Source organism: Venustampulla echinocandica, assembly GCF_003357145.1.
Source record: "Venustampulla echinocandica strain BP 5553 chromosome Unknown scaffold_10, whole genome shotgun sequence".
NCBI classification, from domain to species: domain Eukaryota; kingdom Fungi; phylum Ascomycota; class Leotiomycetes; order Helotiales; family Pleuroascaceae; genus Venustampulla; species Venustampulla echinocandica.
The window spans coordinates 740045-757648 of NW_022474215.1; the positions used below are offsets into that span (position 1 = coordinate 740045).

Consider the following 17604-nt stretch of genomic DNA (forward strand, 5'->3'; position numbering starts at 1 on the left):
CTGGAAGCACACATTGGATCATTGGGTCATATGGATACGACGGCCGTTAGTGCCGTGGTCAGGCGCCTGGCCTATGTATCGATATCGTTCGCGCGGTTTCGATCCTGTGCAAACCGGCGGAGATGGTCGGGCCAAGCTCCAACGTCAACAACTTGCGGCTAAGGATTTCTGGCATGCGCTGGCGGGGAGTTTCAAGTAACATTCATGCTCGTCCCTGGAGTGCGCTGGAAGACGCCAGGTCGAAGACCCTACGGCAGATCCAACGCTCCTGACAACTGATACTGTAGCGCGCTAAGGATAACCACCTCGAAGCCAGGACGTTAGTGGGTTCTGATGTGATGCCGCAGACCCGTCGTCACTGACACTTCACGATTCGTGCTGCGGTGACTGGATGGATCGATGGATCGATGGATCTACGAGCTGCAGCAGTGCAGCCTGAGTCGGCATTCGGACACAAAGGCTTTTGTCGTGTGCGTGCCACCGCTCGAGATCGAGAATCGAGAATCGAGGATCCATTTTACGGGCGCAAAATGCGCTACGCACATAGAGCTGGTTTGCAGCATTGCACAGCTTGCACCTTTGTACCAACGATCTGAAGAATCGGAATATGGCGCGGAAGCAGGGCTCTCGATGGCGACCGAGGCTGTTTTGTCTTTCATTGCAGGGTTGGCCGATTCCTCTAGATCTTTGATCCGGCGCAAGTTTGAGAAGTTGACCACGACGACCCAATAGCCTTTTCGAGATTCCGCATGCCCAAACAGGTCTTTGGCCGACCGACCGCAGCCGTAGACTTGGAAGGATGTCCGCAAGAGTACACCCACCCATTCAGTACGCTCTGCTCTCCCGCGAGGATGTAAACAAAGCCGCTCTACGGCCATGCTATTGCACCACAGGATTCTAGGGGATTGCGTGCTAATAGGAGGCAAGAGACGTGTCTGCGCCATCCCCCGAAACGTCGGTTGGTCGATGGGCAAATCAGAATAGGATCAGACAAAGTAGCCTTTCAGGGTCCCAGTTCGAATCCCAACATAAAGACTTGACAGCCAATCGTGTATCATATCTTGCTCTCTGAACAGGCGTCTTGGATGCATACGGTAGAGAGCCGGAATCAAGCCTGGCTCTTGCTTTCGTGGCATGCAAGCTACAACCGCCTGCCGGGCGGCTAAGGTTTCAATCGACGCCTGCGAACGGCAGAAACAACACCATACCAATTGCCATACTGTGCACAATCCATATAAACATTAGAGACGGCAGCAATGCGATACTTCGCTGCCCAAGAACGATGTTGTTGCGTTGTCGCATTTGTGCACTGTGTGATCGAGGTTCGATCATGTGATAACGCTCGCATTTCGCGATTCCACCTGGAATTCTGCACAGGTTCTAGATACACCCTGCTACAACAGCAACACATTGTCGCATCTCCCTGTAGAGTTGGATTTCCGATCAAGTACGTCTTTGTATAGTCCCAGAAGTAATATATAGAATTCGAAACATCAGTTGGGGGCTGTTGTAAAATTATATATATTTCTATGTTTTCCAGGAGACGCGTCGGGGAGACGCGAATTTGCCGACGAGACTCGGTTGCCGGGTCGGACCGGATCTTTATTTCCCCGAGAACCCCGGGGTCGTGGAATGGAATGGCCCGCCCAGCCCGCTACGCCGCCTTCGGGTTAGCCGTGTTTACGACAGGGGTGCGGCGCCTTCATTTTGTTGTTGTGGTTGCCAGTTGCGATATCAACAGTCCCGACTCGAAGGACCAAAACACCATAATTCTGCCCCCATCATCGCCTTCTCCTCCCTTCCGCATGGAATTGCAGTGACTTCTATCTGCGTATACCCTCAAGTGCACGCAAGCATCAGGTAGAATCGCGACCTCTTCCAATTATTTCCTCCGCGGCGGATTTGCCTAAGCTCCTCTACTACTCCTTTCCTAAACCTGCATGATTTTGGGGACGCGAATTTCAATTTGCACGCCTCGCATTACCGCATCAGCAAAGCACGGAGTAATTGCACGACTATCTTGCCGTTCTCTATTGCACTTTAATTTCCTAGCATAGCTTACTAGCTCAGCTACCTGCCAAAATGGACGCGCGAGTATGTATTGTTGTTCCCATTCATGCCTATCACCACCTTCCCATTCCCGTCCGGCAGAATCCACATTCCTCAAGGTTACCCCGACAACACCATTTCCTCTCAATCTGCTTTGTATACAGACCAAGAACTGACATTTAATTCTCCAAATAGCCACAGCGTCCGGTTCGACCTCTTCGTCTGCCAGGCGATGAAAACACCGCTCCGACAGCCAACCAAACGCTGCATCAACGCCATAAGTCTTCCGGCACACTTTCCAATATGGCGACAATGGGTGGACTCAAGGCTGCCGCGAAGAGAACCGCGTTCGGTGATGTGAGCAATACCGCAAAGTCCTTATCAATTCGTGATGACACTGCTCTTGCGTGTCAATCACTCAAGGCCGACATTGTCAAGCCACTTGCACTTCCTGAGAAGCCAGTTGCCCGAGTCCGTCCAGCTCAGAGACCCCTGGGTGCTGCACCACTGAAGGGACCTCTGGATATCCAGCCTTCGGCGCCTCATCAATCAGCTTTGGTACCTGCCTCAAAAGCTCCTCTTCCAGACTCGCAGCCACAGTCACTTTACCTACCTGCGACAAAACGCACACAGAGCAAGAATAGTACTACGATCTATAAAGATGATAGCGCTGAGAACGACGTACAATCTCGCTCAGCTAGCATCTCAATTGCCGATCACCCTTCGGTATCCACCGCTCCTATTCGCCAAACGCTTGAGCCTCGCCATCACAAGAGCCAGCCTCAATTGAAAACTGAGCAACCCGTCTTGCGCAGAACCCAAAGCAAGTACCAGGAAAAGCCATCCGATATCTTGGAAAGCATTATCCCAGCCGACCCAATCTACGAAGATGCACGAGAGGAACAAGGAATGACTTCTAACGAAGCATACGAGACTTACCTAAGAATGGTTGAGCAGAGAGCAGAGGAGGAGCCGGTCAAGCCAGCTTCCAAATGCACCGACGATGCTGTCGATAGACTGCAGAGACAACTCCCGGCGGCCCCGCAAATTTCCGAACCTGAGGAATACTGGGAGGATGAAGATGAAGAGATCTACGATGAGCAAGGCTACGCAACCGCCCATTCTTACAAATCCCGTGGTGACAATACTACCGGTGGTGCTACTACTGTTCTCTTCCCAAAGGTCACGAACAAGTCCAAGAAGGAAATTGCTGTCGCCAAGGAGATCGTTGAAAGTGCCCGAACCATCGAGGAGATAGAAGATGAGGCATGGGATACTAGCATGGTGGCTGAATATGGCGACGAGATTTTTGCTTACATGCGTGAACTTGAGGTGAGTTTCAACTTCCACGCTATTCACCTGGTCGCGTTTCCAGTCACTTTCATGCGGCCTCCCTATGGGCCTTGTTTACCTCCGTATCCCTGTTTGTTTATCAATTGGAGTACAGCAACTAACCCCAGTCTTTAGATGAGGATGCTACCTAATGCACATTATATGGACAACCAGGCCGAGATCCAATGGTCAATGCGGTCTGTTTTGATGGATTGGTTGATCCAAGTTCACCATCGATTTTCCTTGCTGCCAGAAACATTGTTCCTCTGCGTCAACTACATCGATCGATTTTTATCTTGCAAAATCGTCTCCCTTGGCAAGCTTCAGTTGGTCGGCGCCACCGCTATCTTCGTTGCCGCAAAGTATGAGGAAATCAATTGTCCCTCCGTTAACGAAATCGTGTACATGGTCGATAAGGGCTATACCGTCGATGAGATTCTGAAGGCGGAGCGGTTCATGTTGAGCATGTTGCAGTTCGAGCTCGGCTGGCCTGGACCTATGAGCTTCCTCCGACGCATCAGCAAAGCTGACGATTATGATCTTGAGACCAGAACATTGGCCAAATATTTTCTGGAAGTGACTATCATGGATGAACGATTCGTTGGTAGCCCACCTAGCTATATCGCCGCCGGTGCTCATTGCTTCGCTCGTTTCATGCTGAAGAAGGGTGACTGGGTAAGTGTCATCCTTGACTTGAAATGTTCCAAAGACTAATTATGTGCAGTCGTCGGCTCACGTCTATTATTCCGGATACACTTGGACGCAACTGCGGCCCTTGATATCCATGATGCTAGAATGCTGCGAGAACCCCCAAAAGCACCATGGAGCTGTGTTCGATAAATACTCAGACCGCCGATATAAGCGTGCATCCCTCTATGTTCAAGGAGAGATGGCCCGGGGCTTCGTTCTGCCTTCAATTCAGCTTCCTCATGCTCGACCCTCGCTTCCGTCCCTCGAAGACGTTGCAGCTCGCATGCCATTCGAAACTCATGAGCCTTTCAAACGTGTGGTTCAAGTCAAGGCTTAGGCGGATATAACGCTTTAACCCCAGACAAAAACACGAAATTCGATTCGCTGTTGTTATTGAATCAGATTTGCCGACTACACATTCCCCGACTGTCGATATATTATTTCCTACTGATCACACCTGGACCTCCTTCGCAGCGCCAACCAAACTTCAACGCACCATGTTAGTTTACCGGCTACGGCTGCTTTGCATAGAGTCATCTGATTCCTATCAGTGACCACATACCTCCATTTCACTCTTTGACATCCGCGCCTACTCTCGAAAAACAAATTTTCAGAGCTGGCCCGGCTATCTTGACTCACCATCACGTCTGCTTCCTAGCGTAACGATGCCCCACGATATGACGAGACCACGATCTTTTTCAGCCTGCTTCGCTCCCCTTAACTTGCAACCACGGGCGGAAAATAGAAAGGAGGGCGGTGTAATTCTTTGTTCCTTCTCTTATCATTCAGATTTCTAATGGCTGTTGTTTATTTGTCCCTCCTGATGGCGTTGCGTCGGCGGTGTTGTGGAGGAGCTCTCGTCAGATTGAAACTACACCATGCGCGTACGAAAATAGTACTGCTAGAAAATACTACTATAATCATTGCCCTAATTGCACCGCACTATGTGACATGGAAACTGTACACTTATTCGTAGGCCTTCAATTGGAACTTGAGCAGCGAGAAATAAAAGATAGCGAATTGCTTAGCCCTCCGTCGACCTTATATCTATTAATGTCCAGGTCTAAGTCCACAGGGAATAAGTACCTAACGAGTTCCTGCATTACTAGCCCTGCCGTTGAGTTGCGCTTGCAAACAACCCGAACTCCGCCGGGGGGGAATCCGATATAGTAGAACCACTATAGAAGAATCATCTAATACGTTCTACGTGAATTTCGATATAATCAACGGATGTCCTCTGTATTGAGAAGATTATTGTAAAAATGTAAAAGTCAAGGTCAGAAAACTACTATTATTGTTTATAGATGTTTTATTAAAATAATACTAACTCCTAATATACTCTGTACCTTAATAGAATTTCAAGTTAGGAAATATGTTAATATTAGATGGGACGATAAAGTATAAGAAAGTAAAACACGACTAAACCTTTGTTGACGTAAACGAAGCCCTGAATAGAGTTAGAAGAAATAGACTATTTATTTGCCTCCAGATATCATTTATATTTTACATCTTTTTTGTTCTAGAAGAGTTAACGCCTCTTATAAGATCCTATTATGCACTCTCCGTTCCCCCGTGGTGGGGAGACTGTTCCAGCGCGTGCACCACATCGACCCAGGAGCACCACGCAGCAGTCGCACCAAGTTTCGCTCGGTATGCCTATATGGGGTACACGCGCGCTACTCGGATTCTCCGCTATCCTGCGGCCCACCGCCCCGGGCACGGGAATGCCTGGAAATGGACGTCACGTGGCCGAACCCTGGCGCGCCGGACATTGTCGCAAATTTGCAGCGGCGAATGGCAACGCGCTGCAGCTGCGGGATCGGCCATGGCAGGCTAGAAAATAATAAGACTTGCTTGCACCTACAGAAAATAGCTTCCCTTCCCCCATTTTTCCCCCAGACTTCACAAGCCTCGTAAAAAAACGGAGGAGTCTCGGCGTGCCTCGGACCTCTGCCCCTTTTGTGCCCATCTCCTACCTCTATCTCTACTTCATACAGCCGATTGCTGACTTAGTTGTCGTCATTTCAATCAGGATTGTGGATTGTTGATTTGTTTTTCGGGTGGCTTGTTGACTTGCGCAACCGTGGACCCTAAAATTTCCCCTGTGACAACAAATCGCCCCATCTTTCTCCTCGGCGTCAGCGGACAAACGGATATAATTTCTCTCTTAGTTGGCAAGAAGGGCAAAAAGGATTAAACTGAAGCTTGCATCATCATACTTGCAGTGCAGCTTTGGCACAGACAAAGGACACCATGTCAGAGGTTGCGAAGGTGAAGGAGGCGGTTAAGGAGTCACTGCTCGGCACCGAGACCCCGACAGGCGTGCAGCTTTCTGCGCAGTCCAAGGCTGTATTTGAGCATCATGCGAGAAAGGATGAAGAGTCAGGAGAGCTCGTTATGGGGGAGGAGGAGTTCATCAATGCCGTTGCGCCGCCGGGCGAGGATTACGTGAGTTGACGGCTATCCTGTGTCGCGTCTCTTAAAGAAAGCATCGTGAGCCATTGACTAACAACGATTGGGTTCTATAGCACAAAATCAAACGCGAACAATATGCGATCCTCTTCAGAGTGGCTGACTGGAGGAATTCTGGCAAGATAAGCATGTTTGATTGGGGTACCTTCGAGAACCTCCTTACCAGACCGGACGCCGAGTACGAGATTGCGTTCCGATTATTTGACGTCGACCGGACCGGAGCGGTCAAATATGAACATTTGAAGCAGCTCTACGAGATGAACAAGGGCCCGGACAGCCTGCCTTTCGACTGGAATTGCGAATGGGCGAAATTGTACAGTGGGGGCAAGAAGCGACGGCACGATTTGACATATCCACAATTCTCGCAAATGCTGAGAGGTCTTCAAGGGGAGAGGATACGACAAGCCTTCCACCATTTTGACAAGGATGGTGATGGATTTATCGAGCCAGAAGACTTCCAGCACATTATTCTTCAGACGGCGAGACATAAGCTTTCCGATCACATGTTGGAGAACTTACCTACCCTCTGCAACATCTCAGTAGGCACCAAGATCTCGTATGCCAATGTTCGCGCGTTCCAGAACATGATCAGGGAGATGGACCTGGTGGAGATGATTATTCGACAAGCTACCGCGAATAGCTCAGATGGCAAGATTACCAGGACGGATTTCCTCAACGAGGCGGCGCGCATTACTCGGTTTTCACTATTCACCCCTATGGAAGCCGACATCCTCTTCCACTTTGCCAGCTTTGATGACCCATCGGGGCGTCTAGGTCTCGGTGATTTCGCCAAGGTCCTCGACCCTTCGTGGCGGAGTCCCTTATACAATGCTTTCGGTGAGGCAGCTGGCGCAGGAATCCATAAGGCAAAGTCTGCGGGACAAAATATTTTGCACTCTGTCCTTGAATCCGTGCACCATTTTGCACTCGGCTCTCTCGCCGGTGCTTTCGGAGCTTTCATGGTCTATCCCATTGATCTGGTCAAGACGCGGATGCAAAACCAACGGTCGTCTCGCGTTGGTGAAATGCTGTATAAGAATTCCTTGGATTGCGCCAAGAAGGTTATTAAGAACGAAGGCTTCAAAGGCTTGTACTCGGGAGTGTTGCCACAACTTGTTGGTGTCGCCCCAGAAAAGGCTATCAAGTTAACGGTAAACGACCTTGTACGAAACCACTTCTCCGACAATGGTAAAATCTGGATCCCCCATGAGATTCTGGCCGGTGGTACGGCAGGTGCTTGTCAAGTTGTACGTCTTCCGTTTCTTGTCATCTTTTATGATTCTTACTGATCGTGACATTAGATCTTCACCAACCCGTTAGAAATCGTCAAAATTCGCTTGCAAGTGCAAGGAGAAGTTGCCAAGAGCGTTGAAGGCGCCCCTCGCCGATCCGCAATGTGGATCGTGCGTAACTTGGGTCTCGTAGGCCTGTACAAAGGCGCCTCGGCATGCCTTCTTCGCGACGTTCCTTTCTCCGCCATCTACTTCCCCACCTACAATCATTTAAAGCGTGATTACTTCGGCGAGAGCCAAACCAAATCCCTAGGCGTCCTGCAACTCCTCACAGCAGGTGCCATAGCAGGTATGCCCGCAGCATACCTAACCACGCCCTGCGATGTCATCAAAACCCGTCTGCAGGTCGAAGCTCGCAAGGGCGAAAGCTCATACACATCTCTTCGGCATTGCGCTAAGACTATCTTAAAAGAAGAGGGCTTCAAGGCCTTCTTCAAGGGTGGCCCAGCTCGTATTCTCCGCTCATCCCCACAATTTGGTTTTACACTTGCTGCCTATGAGGTTCTGCAAAATCTGTTGCCAATGCCGGGGAGTGCAAAGGCCGAGCAGATCGAGATGGCGCATCAGGGCGTTGGTGCCCTCTCCGAGAAGTTACACGGGCAAGCGGGACCTCTTAGCTATTTGCGGAGTCGGAATGCGTTGAAGATTATTCTGGATTTGGACGAGGAGTTTGGGAGGGTGAAGATGCCTGGTGGACGAGCAGGATGGGCTACGTTGCCTAAGTTTGTGGGTGGGACGAAGTGAAGTGAAGTGAGTGTTGTCAGCGAGTATGAATATTCGAATGCGTGCTGGGTTGGGCGTTGATGGACTATTTATGGAGGAGAAGGTTCATCGCAGTCATTGAATAAACGACTCATCATAGATCCCACACACACTACATAGATGGCGGCATAGATTCATAGGTCGATGGATCCATAGATCTTTGCACATACCCCGGATAAAAGAGCTGCGAGGCAACTACAACTATTTTATATTTCATTGGATTGCCAGCGAATCCCTTTTTCGTTATGTACTTTTTTTTTTAATCCATTTCTTTGTGTGTGTAGATAGGATAGATATCAATGATAGATTACCCATAGTTACAGTACTTGTGCGCCGCTGTGACCCCTTCAAACCCACACCAGGACCCATAAGATCTATTATATCACGTATTTAACCCAAATAAATAGGTCAAGGGTAGGTGGTCACCGGGATCTAATAGAGATGTAGAATGTATATTCTATTAAATAACTACCTAGTGGATGTTCATCTACTGAGAATACAGATGTTTGGAGCTGACTGAGTACTTGACCGGGGTTGGTATCGGACATCGTAGAAAAGCGGGTCCGGAAGGCTGTGAACCAAAAAAGTCGTTTCTACCAACATTTGTCCCCCACCAAGTCCGCCGCCTTGATAGTCATCTCACTATCAGAACACCCAATATCAATATCACTTTTGCTTTGTCTACATCTACAACATTTACCCCCAATGCGGTGATAATATATTCTCTTACGCAAATCCCAAACGCGCATATAGTCCGCTACCATGCCACCCAAAGCTGCCCGCGGAGGAGCTCCGCGAGGCAGAGGACGGGGTCGAGGTCGAGGAAAGGCTGCTGCAGAACCATCAACCGCCGCACAAGATGAAAATTCCTCTCAATCACAATCCACAATTGAGGGCTCTCCGCCTCCCGAATCAGCTCCCCCTCAGGCGATTACAGCTTTGCACAATGAACTCGCCGACGATGACACCGCGATGGCCTCGCCCAACTCCTCCCCAGCGACAGTGCCCACCGAAACACCAGCCCCAACACCCGTCCGCGCACCAGAACCAAGACCAGAAAGCAGCACTGCTACAGCCACTACATCAGCTAGGGGTGGTAGAGGTAGAGGAGGCGCTGCCGGAACAACCACTACAAGGGCAAGCAAATTTAAGCCCAAATCAATCCGGCGAACCCAGAGTGAGCGTGATCAGTTGGCCGAGGACGAGCAGAAGAGGAAGGAGGACTTTATAAAGAAGGCACAGGAGGAGGCCGATAGGAAAGAAAGAGCCGCAAATAGATCAAGGGGATTTAGGGGAGGTAGAGGAAGAGGTGACGTTATGGGGGGACGTGGGGCGGGACGAGGAAGTTCGGCGAGTGGACTATTTGGAGTTGCGCCGGAGGCCATGGGTATGTACTATGCTGAAATTGTGCTGTTCAATATGAAGCTAATTGTTGCTTGCAGAGCACCGTCGTGATGGCCCTGTTTTTGGCCGATTAGGTGGCGGGGCCGGCGGAGGCGGAGGCACTGGCGCGGGCTGGAGCGCGGGATCTGGAGCTGGAGCTGGAGGCCCAAGAATTAAGAGTGAAGGGGGACATCACGGATCAGGAACATATTCTGGAGGGAACAAAGGCGCTTTCTACGAACCTCTTTACCCCGGATTCGAAGACGATGACGACACCCCACGAATTGACATTGAGCAAATAAATCTCGTCTCTGATGCGGAATCCGACGAGCCCATACCCACCGGTACTCGTGCGGTCAGAAAGGGAAAAGCGAAGGCAGGCAAAGGTGGCCTTAAACCTGTTCGTCTGCATAGAGAGGAGCATAAGGAACGAGTCACAATTGTCAATACCCAGCCGCAGACGAAGACGGAGCCTCAACTCAAAGTCGAAAACGATGAGATGGAAATTGATGAGTTGCGCTCCTCTCAAGCCGAGCCCCCTGCAGATATTATACGGATAAAGACGGAGCCAGATCAGTCCTTGGACATCCAGTCAGCTTTAGAGCTTCCTGGCCCATCTTCGCCTGAATTAAGGAAATCTACTATCAATTTAGATGTAGAAAAGAAAGCGAGACGGCCCAGCAAGAAGAAGGAGAAGAAGCCAGTTATTCAAACTGAGGAAGACAGAGCGGAATATGAGCGCCACCTTGAAGATGTCCGAGTCCTTGCGGAAGAACTTGGTGGTATGCAAACTGCGGATTCAGATAAGGATGCTGCTACGACTGGTATGGAGGCGGAGGAGGTTGATAAGAGACTCGGTCGCCTTTATCTTTTCCAATTCCCGCCCGTTCTTCCTAAGCTCTACAATCCCATGGCGAAACCGAAGCCACCCCCATCCAAAACAGCAGAACTAGGGACCGAAGGGCCTACTGATGTTGAAGTTACCGGCTCTGCTAGCAAACCTGGCCAAGCAGGTGGCAAGGACCCCCATATTAAAACGGAGGAAGCGGTCGTGGTAAGGGTTGAGGAGGAAGAGGCTAGGGAGTCGAATGATGTGGTTGAAGAGGAAGGCTGGATTGGCAAGCTAATCGTCAGAGAAAGTGGACGGGTTGAATTGTCCTGGGGTGGCACAAGTATGGTTGTCGGCCGAGGAGTTGAGTCTGGGTTCTTGAGCACAGGTGTTGTGGTCGATAGCCTGGAGAAGGGCATCCACTATCCAAATGGAGAGGCGCCGGAGGGGAAAGCTATGGGGATGGGGCAAGTTATGGGGAAGTTTGTGGTTACTCCTGATTGGGAGAAAATGGCCTAGCTGATGAGCCCTGCTCGGTTACGCAGTGGGAGGAGTCATGTGCTTTGTTGCATTTTCAGGACGGATCTATCATCGGCATTGCTTGGAGTTTGTTTGTGCATCTTGGACACTATCCCCTACTGTGATGGGTGTCGAATAGATGGAGAAGTCTATAACTACCTAATAAAAAGGTATTAATGATGCCGAGCTCCTCAGTCGGGAGACATTTAGATATTGTGTTACGTCTATGTCGTAGATGTACGGAGTAAGTGCTTAGAGCTCCATTATATCGTTCAGCCCCACCATCGCGGACATCCGTTTGAGAACATAATCAATATGGAGGTCCGGTGCGACTCAAATTCGAACTATTACCAAGTGGTATCTGCATATTATCCATTTTGTTATTTTCTTTTCCTCTGCACTGCTGCTGATTTACTTTCACATAAATGCCCCCACAATTGAAGTAGCTCACAAAATAACCTGCAATTTCCAGTACTATTGCCGAATGAAACTATCCGATTCAGTTGTGGGACAAGTTCTCGAAGCTGGACCAAGTGTCCCATAGATAGTCGCGCTCTATAGCACCGCTAGGCACAATGTCAATTCATGTGATAGTAATCGGCGCGGGCATCGCTGGACTATCGGGCGCCATTTCAACGAAACTGGCGAATCCGGAACACAAAGTTACAATCCTCGAGTCTGTCCATGAGCTGGCTGAAATTGGTGTACGTTCACCATTTCCCTCGCCTTTGTTACCTTTCATTTGAAAAGACTTTATTAATTGATTTTCTGCTTTAGGCCGGCCTCCAATTGACCCCCAACGCAACACGTCTTTTCAAGCCATGGGGGATCTATGACCGTCTCCTTCCCTTCGCCGCTGCCCCCGGTTGTCTTAACGTCCGGCGCTTTGATGGCACCAAAGTCCTCTCATCAACTCCAAATTTCCAAGCCCAGATTGCTGAGCGATATCCTGGGCCGTTCTGGGACCTACACCGAGTAGATCTGCAACATGCCATGGTTTGTCGCTGCGAGGAATTGGGGGTGATACTCCGACTTTCGAGCAAGGTCGTCTCCGTTGATTTCGCCAACGCAGAAGTAACCATCGAAAGCGGAGAGAACATCCAGGGCGATGTGGTACTCTGCACCGATGGTCTTTGGTCCGCAGCCCGATCCCAGTTTCTGGGGAAACAATCACCTCCAATTCCCACTGGCGATCTAGCTTATAGAATCTCAATAGACACATCCACCATGTCTGGCACCGACGCCCCTGAACTCAAGAAATTTATCGAAGCCTGCCATGTGAACTTTTGGGCCGGTCCTAGAACACACGTTGCCTCGTACTCCGTCCGCGGCGGTTCAGTATTCAACTTGGGACTGCTCTGCCCTGACGACCTCCCCCCCAGCGTCGCAAAACAAGAAGGTGATCTCAACGAGATGAAAGAACTTTTTGAAGGCTGGGATCCGATCTTGATGAAGTTCTTAAACCAAGTAAAGACCGTGTCGAAATGGAAACTCATGTGGTTGGAACCCCTCCCTGAGTGGGCGAATAAAGAAGGAACCTTTCTGATGGCTGGGGATTGCTGTCACCCTATGCTTCCATATCTCGCACAAGGAGCGAACTCTTCCCTTGAAGATGGGGCTGTGATTGGACTTTTGCTAGGGAAAATCTCGAAGGACAAGAAGGAGGAACAGTTACCTAGGCTGGCAGAGATGTATCAAGCTCTGAGGAAGCAGCGTGGGGAGGATATACAGAAGGAGTCGTTTAAACAAAGGGAAGACTTTCATATGGAGGATGGGGAGCGGCAGAGGATAAGGGATCAGGTGTTTGAGAGGAATTTTGGGAGGAGCGAGCCCGTTGAGGACTTTCCTAGTCGGTGGACGTGTCCGAGGGTCCAGAAGTGGTTGTATGGGTATGATCCTTATATGGAGGCTGAGAGCGCTTGGGAACAGAACCCTTTCTAAATTAATGCCCTTCCTGGTGGCCAGACTTCCATAGAGTGTGTGCTTATATCGCTTAGACGAAGACACAGGGCTGCGAACAAGAGAAAGGGGGATGTATCACGTGATGTGTCATGTTTTCATCTGGGCGTCGATTAAACTCTAGAAAAGTACGGCGTTTATCAGGAATTTTAAAGATTGTCCGTGTTTATTTGGTATTACAGGGAGCGTTGTTAGCATCATCATTAAAATCCGCAGCAATATTAGCTAATTGGTTCTGTAGTATAATTTCACCGTTCTGCCCCTCGTATAAGCTTGTCGAAAATCCAACAATATATATCATATAGGAACCCCATATTCTACTTGGCCTTTTGGGAGGTTTCGAGGTGGGACGTGGGGTGAATTCTTTTCTATTGTCATATCTTACATACGCTCTTATTTACTCGAATCATCTTATCATCAAGTAGACAATCTCCTAGTAATATCATCGTTTGTGTCCCTCAACACAATACACGGGCTCCCCAAACCACCTACAAGGCAGGCGCTAAAAACCATTACCTCTCCCAATCCGAACCCTCTTTGCATTCTTTTCTCCTGGCACATCAACCCCATTCTCGTCTTTAACTCTAGCCCGTTTAGGCCGACTGACTAAAGGCGGAGACGATTCTCTATTTGCCATGGCCAACATTGCTTGGACCATGGTAATAACGCCTTGAAGCATACCCACCATTGCTTCTCTAGAGCCTAGGCTTAGCACCCCTTGAAGCATAGCCAAGGCACCATTGAGCGTTGTAACCAGGCTTGCGCGGTCTGTCTGAGCGCTGTGGATTTCGGATCTCAACGCATCGTTTGATTGACGGAGAACTTCCATATCGGCGTGCGAGGTTTGAATTGGGAGACCTTGTGAGGAAACTTCTTGAGGTTCGCTAGTGGCGCGGTTTTCTTGGGTTGCTCTTACAAACTCGTGATGGTCAGCCATAACCTGGAGCTTTCCTTCCTGAAGCTGTTGCATATCGTTGCGTAAGTTTTCAACTGTTGCCAAAAGCTGCTCAACACGAGTTATACTTTCAGCTTGTGCGTCGTGCATCTGCCTATTTTCCTCGCCCAGGTCTTCGATGGTGCTCTCGAGTCGTTGTTTCTGTATTCCAAACTCCGCCTCCAGCGCACGAATTTGTACCTTCATTCCTTCTAAGCAGTCTAATGCCTCGTTAAGCTCCGTTGTCCTACTCGCGAGCTCGTTGGAGGTAGAGTTAAGCTGATCCTCTTTGTGCGCCAGCTGCTGTTTAATACGGCGTACACGACCCATGTTGAGACGAGCAACTTCTTCTGTCCCATCATCGCTTTTATTTTCCACATTGTGAACCTCGCCAGTGGGAACTGGGCCAGCGACAACCCCGTTATCGGACTCATTGTCAGAATCGTGGTTGGGGCCTTCGTGCATACCTTCTATGAAATCTTCAACAGTGGCTTGATTAGCGGTGGGTTTTCTTGGAGTAGGCGCAAACTTCTTTGGGCGAGTCCGGCTACCAAACCGCGGCCGTATTTTCCGCGATTTCGGAGGTGTAGCGTCATATAAACCATCCGTATCAACTTGGGGGTTAGGCGTAGGTGTCTTGGGAGGCTCTTGGGAAATTTGTTCAACCCGTGGGGCTGGCTTGATGGCATCCGGAGGCAACCCAAAGAACGATTTGCCGCGGGCTGTTACTACCATAGGAAAATATGCTTCGTCAGTAGAAAGGTCGCAAAAGGTTGTTGTCCCTGATTTTTGAATTACCAGCCTGCTTGGGCAACCGCATTCAGAGAAATGTCTTAAATCACCGTTGGCAGAGTTCTCTATGGCCGATTCTTCGATATTCTCTATGCGCTGGTTAAAATGTGCGCTGTCATTAGCATGGAAGGGATTCATACCATCTATACATAATAGCTCGACCTTTTCCCCGGCACAGGTGCTCTCTCGATGCAATGTGACTTGGCACTTCAAGTCTAGACCATGAAGCTCAAAAGCCATTTGGCTCTCTGGATCTGTCCAGGAAACGGCCAACTCTCCCGGTTTTAGAGTTTTCTCAACTCTTATCATTCTTGGCATGTGCCGCAGGTTCTCGCTAACCATCTGGCATAAGGAGTTATCTTCATCTTGATAAATTGGTTCAAGTTTGCTGACACTTTGTAACTCGGAGAGAATCATCCCATAGAGCTCTGAAATAATGTGGTCGCAAGAGAAATGATCAACCTTTGCTACCAACTGTGATAACCGACAAGTAGATTTTGCATGGCTTTGTTGAAAACAAAGCCAGTGGTCGTAGAGGAGGAGATTATCTCCATCAATTAACAAATCCAATTGTCCTTTGGCTCCGCTCTTGAAGATCAGGTTAAGGCTTCTGGTCTTTACATTTAGCGCCAACGCAGCTCGCAAGGCCCTCTGAAGCCCAATTGAGTATGTCGTCTCCTCTACCTGAGAAACGGGGGCATTCTGGAGTAAATAGTTTCGATGCTCATTAGGTGTCCTTACAAGGCCGAATTTGCGCAATGGTTCCCAGATGCAAGAAGGAAGCGGCATCGGATTCTTTTTAAGGGACGTTTTGATGATTTGTGCGACCTTGGGAAATGTTAGTGCCGAGACGATTCAAATCTTTACTTTCAGTCTGGCGAGCGACAAGCGTACCTTTGCCATTTCCTTGCCATCGCAGAAGAAGACATCAGGTCCTAACTTTTTGAGGTACTCCCAGATTGTAGTTGCCACATCTTTCATAATATAGCGTTCCGCAGATTTGACATCGGCCCATTTATTGCCGTCGTCTTCCCTGAGCATTTTCGTATAATCCTTCAAGGCGTCTCCTTTATGAAGCCTAATAGCTTCTCCCCAGATTTCTGCGAAATTCTTAGCCTCTTCTTCGGTGCTTGCCAGGGTTTCTCGGTCGCGGTTGACGTGTCCTTTTGCCAAATCATAGGAAAATTTAAGATCCTTTTTGTGTTCAAGAAACAAGCCTTTGAGATAAAGGCGACCGGAGAATTCTGGGTCAGTAACCAGGTCGCCATATTGTGTTTTGATCAAGGTTACAGGCGGGACCAATGCCATAGAGACCTTTATCCATTCTTGGAATTTCTCCCACTTAATTTTCTCTCCGGATGCCTTGGACCCATATACCTTGCCGATTTTTACCGTGACATCTTCCCACATGTTTGCTACCGTACCTCGTGGGCATCCTATATTGACGTTCTCCCGGTATTTTGCCATCGCCTTCGTAAGCTTCGACTCGGATATTGGCGAAAGTTGGTAGTAGAGATGGCGTTTGTTTTGGCCGCAAAGAACAAACCTCCAATAGTATTTTGATGCTTCATAGCGAACCTGGTACCCCTTCCGTACCATCACAAGCGATGCAACTTTAAACCCCTCTCCGTGGGTCCCGGCGGTATTCTTATTGTTTCGTTTTGAAGTTTCCCCGATACTTAGGGCTTTTGGCTCCAGCCGAGCTTTGAAGTTTGAAAGTTCAAGTTCACCTTTTTGTTTTGAGAATCGTATGAAGCCTAGTAGCTCATGGCCAACTGAACGGCGTGCTAGCGCAACCCATTCCTTTTCGGTATCATTGATAGATACATTGATTTGAGACCGTAAGATTTTGCGACTTTCGACCATACCGTCCATCCTATTCATGATCAATTGTGTCCTCTAAATGCAGGGAAGATTCAATACATACCAGTTTTGATAATATTCTCTGAAAGCATCGTGGGACTTCCAACCTGGAGCATAACCACGAACTAGGCCGACCGGCTGCCTGGTTGGCCTAAGAGTTTCTCGGTCTTCGTCAGCTAAACCGGTTGTTACGTCGTCGTCCTCACTTTCGGAATGGAGATCCCTAAGATTCATGGCTTCGTGATGCCCTTGGTATTCAAGTAAGCTAGGCTAAGGCGAGTTTCTATTGCGTATGATGTTGTTATAGGTCTAGCAGAGCTCTGGCGGAGAAGACGTGAAGGACAGACGACGACCACAGAGAAATGTGTGTGGTAGGAACCTGGGAAGAGGTCGGCGTTTGAAAATGGAAGGAAACAATGTGGATTAATACTCGGTTCGCTGCATTCACTGCCTAGCAGAAGTGCGGTGGGGATGACTCAAGAAGTAAGGTATTCTGGCCCATCCTAAAGCCTTTTTCCGCGATACTTATGTGACTACCTTACACCGCCGTTGCTATGATAGCCACTCCAGACCTCCCAAATACCCAGGACTTAAAAACAATTGTATTCTAGGCCTAGCTAGGTTTTATTGCGGCGTATAGGCCAGAGACTGTTGAGAGAACAAAACACAAAGATCAAAGATGGCCCACTGTATTAATATTAGTTAGTGGAGATAAGGTGAGTCGCACT

At 49.1% G+C, this 17604-nt stretch overlaps 5 protein-coding genes across 5 annotated transcripts; 4 read left to right on the forward strand and 1 right to left on the reverse strand.

Annotated features, from left to right (window-relative positions):
* Positions 1-2082: 2082 nt before the first annotated feature.
* On the forward strand, positions 2083-4408 carry BP5553_09403 (Cyclin-like protein; the record flags this gene model as incomplete). The annotated part of the gene is made up of 4 exons (XM_032018026.1): positions 2083-2094; positions 2245-3381; positions 3517-4056; positions 4106-4408. 4 exons carry the CDS (start codon positions 2083-2085, stop codon positions 4406-4408), a joined length of 1992 nt encoding a protein of 663 aa, XP_031865933.1.
* A 1916-nt stretch (positions 4409-6324) lies between these two features.
* On the forward strand, positions 6325-8579 carry BP5553_09404 (Calcium-binding mitochondrial carrier protein-like protein Aralar1; the record flags this gene model as incomplete). The annotated part of the gene is made up of 3 exons (XM_032018027.1): positions 6325-6519; positions 6600-7790; positions 7845-8579. 3 exons carry the CDS (start codon positions 6325-6327, stop codon positions 8577-8579), a joined length of 2121 nt encoding a protein of 706 aa, XP_031865934.1.
* Positions 8580-9359: 780 nt separating this feature from the next.
* On the forward strand, positions 9360-11328 carry BP5553_09405 (uncharacterized protein; the record flags this gene model as incomplete). The annotated part of the gene is made up of 2 exons (XM_032018028.1): positions 9360-9984; positions 10040-11328. The coding sequence occupies 2 exons, from the start codon at positions 9360-9362 to the stop codon at positions 11326-11328; spliced, it is 1914 nt and encodes a 637-aa protein (XP_031865935.1).
* Positions 11329-11903: 575 nt separating this feature from the next.
* BP5553_09406 (uncharacterized protein) lies at positions 11904-13269 on the forward strand (the record flags this gene model as incomplete). Its single annotated transcript, XM_032018029.1, has 2 exons — positions 11904-12032; positions 12106-13269. The coding sequence occupies 2 exons, from the start codon at positions 11904-11906 to the stop codon at positions 13267-13269; spliced, it is 1293 nt and encodes a 430-aa protein (XP_031865936.1).
* Positions 13270-13789: 520 nt separating this feature from the next.
* Positions 13790-17110, reverse strand: BP5553_09407 (uncharacterized protein; the record flags this gene model as incomplete). The annotated part of the gene is made up of 3 exons (XM_032018030.1): positions 13790-15841; positions 15908-16889; positions 16941-17110. The coding sequence occupies 3 exons, from the start codon at positions 17108-17110 to the stop codon at positions 13790-13792; spliced, it is 3204 nt and encodes a 1067-aa protein (XP_031865937.1).
* Between the last annotated feature and the right edge of the window lie 494 nt (positions 17111-17604).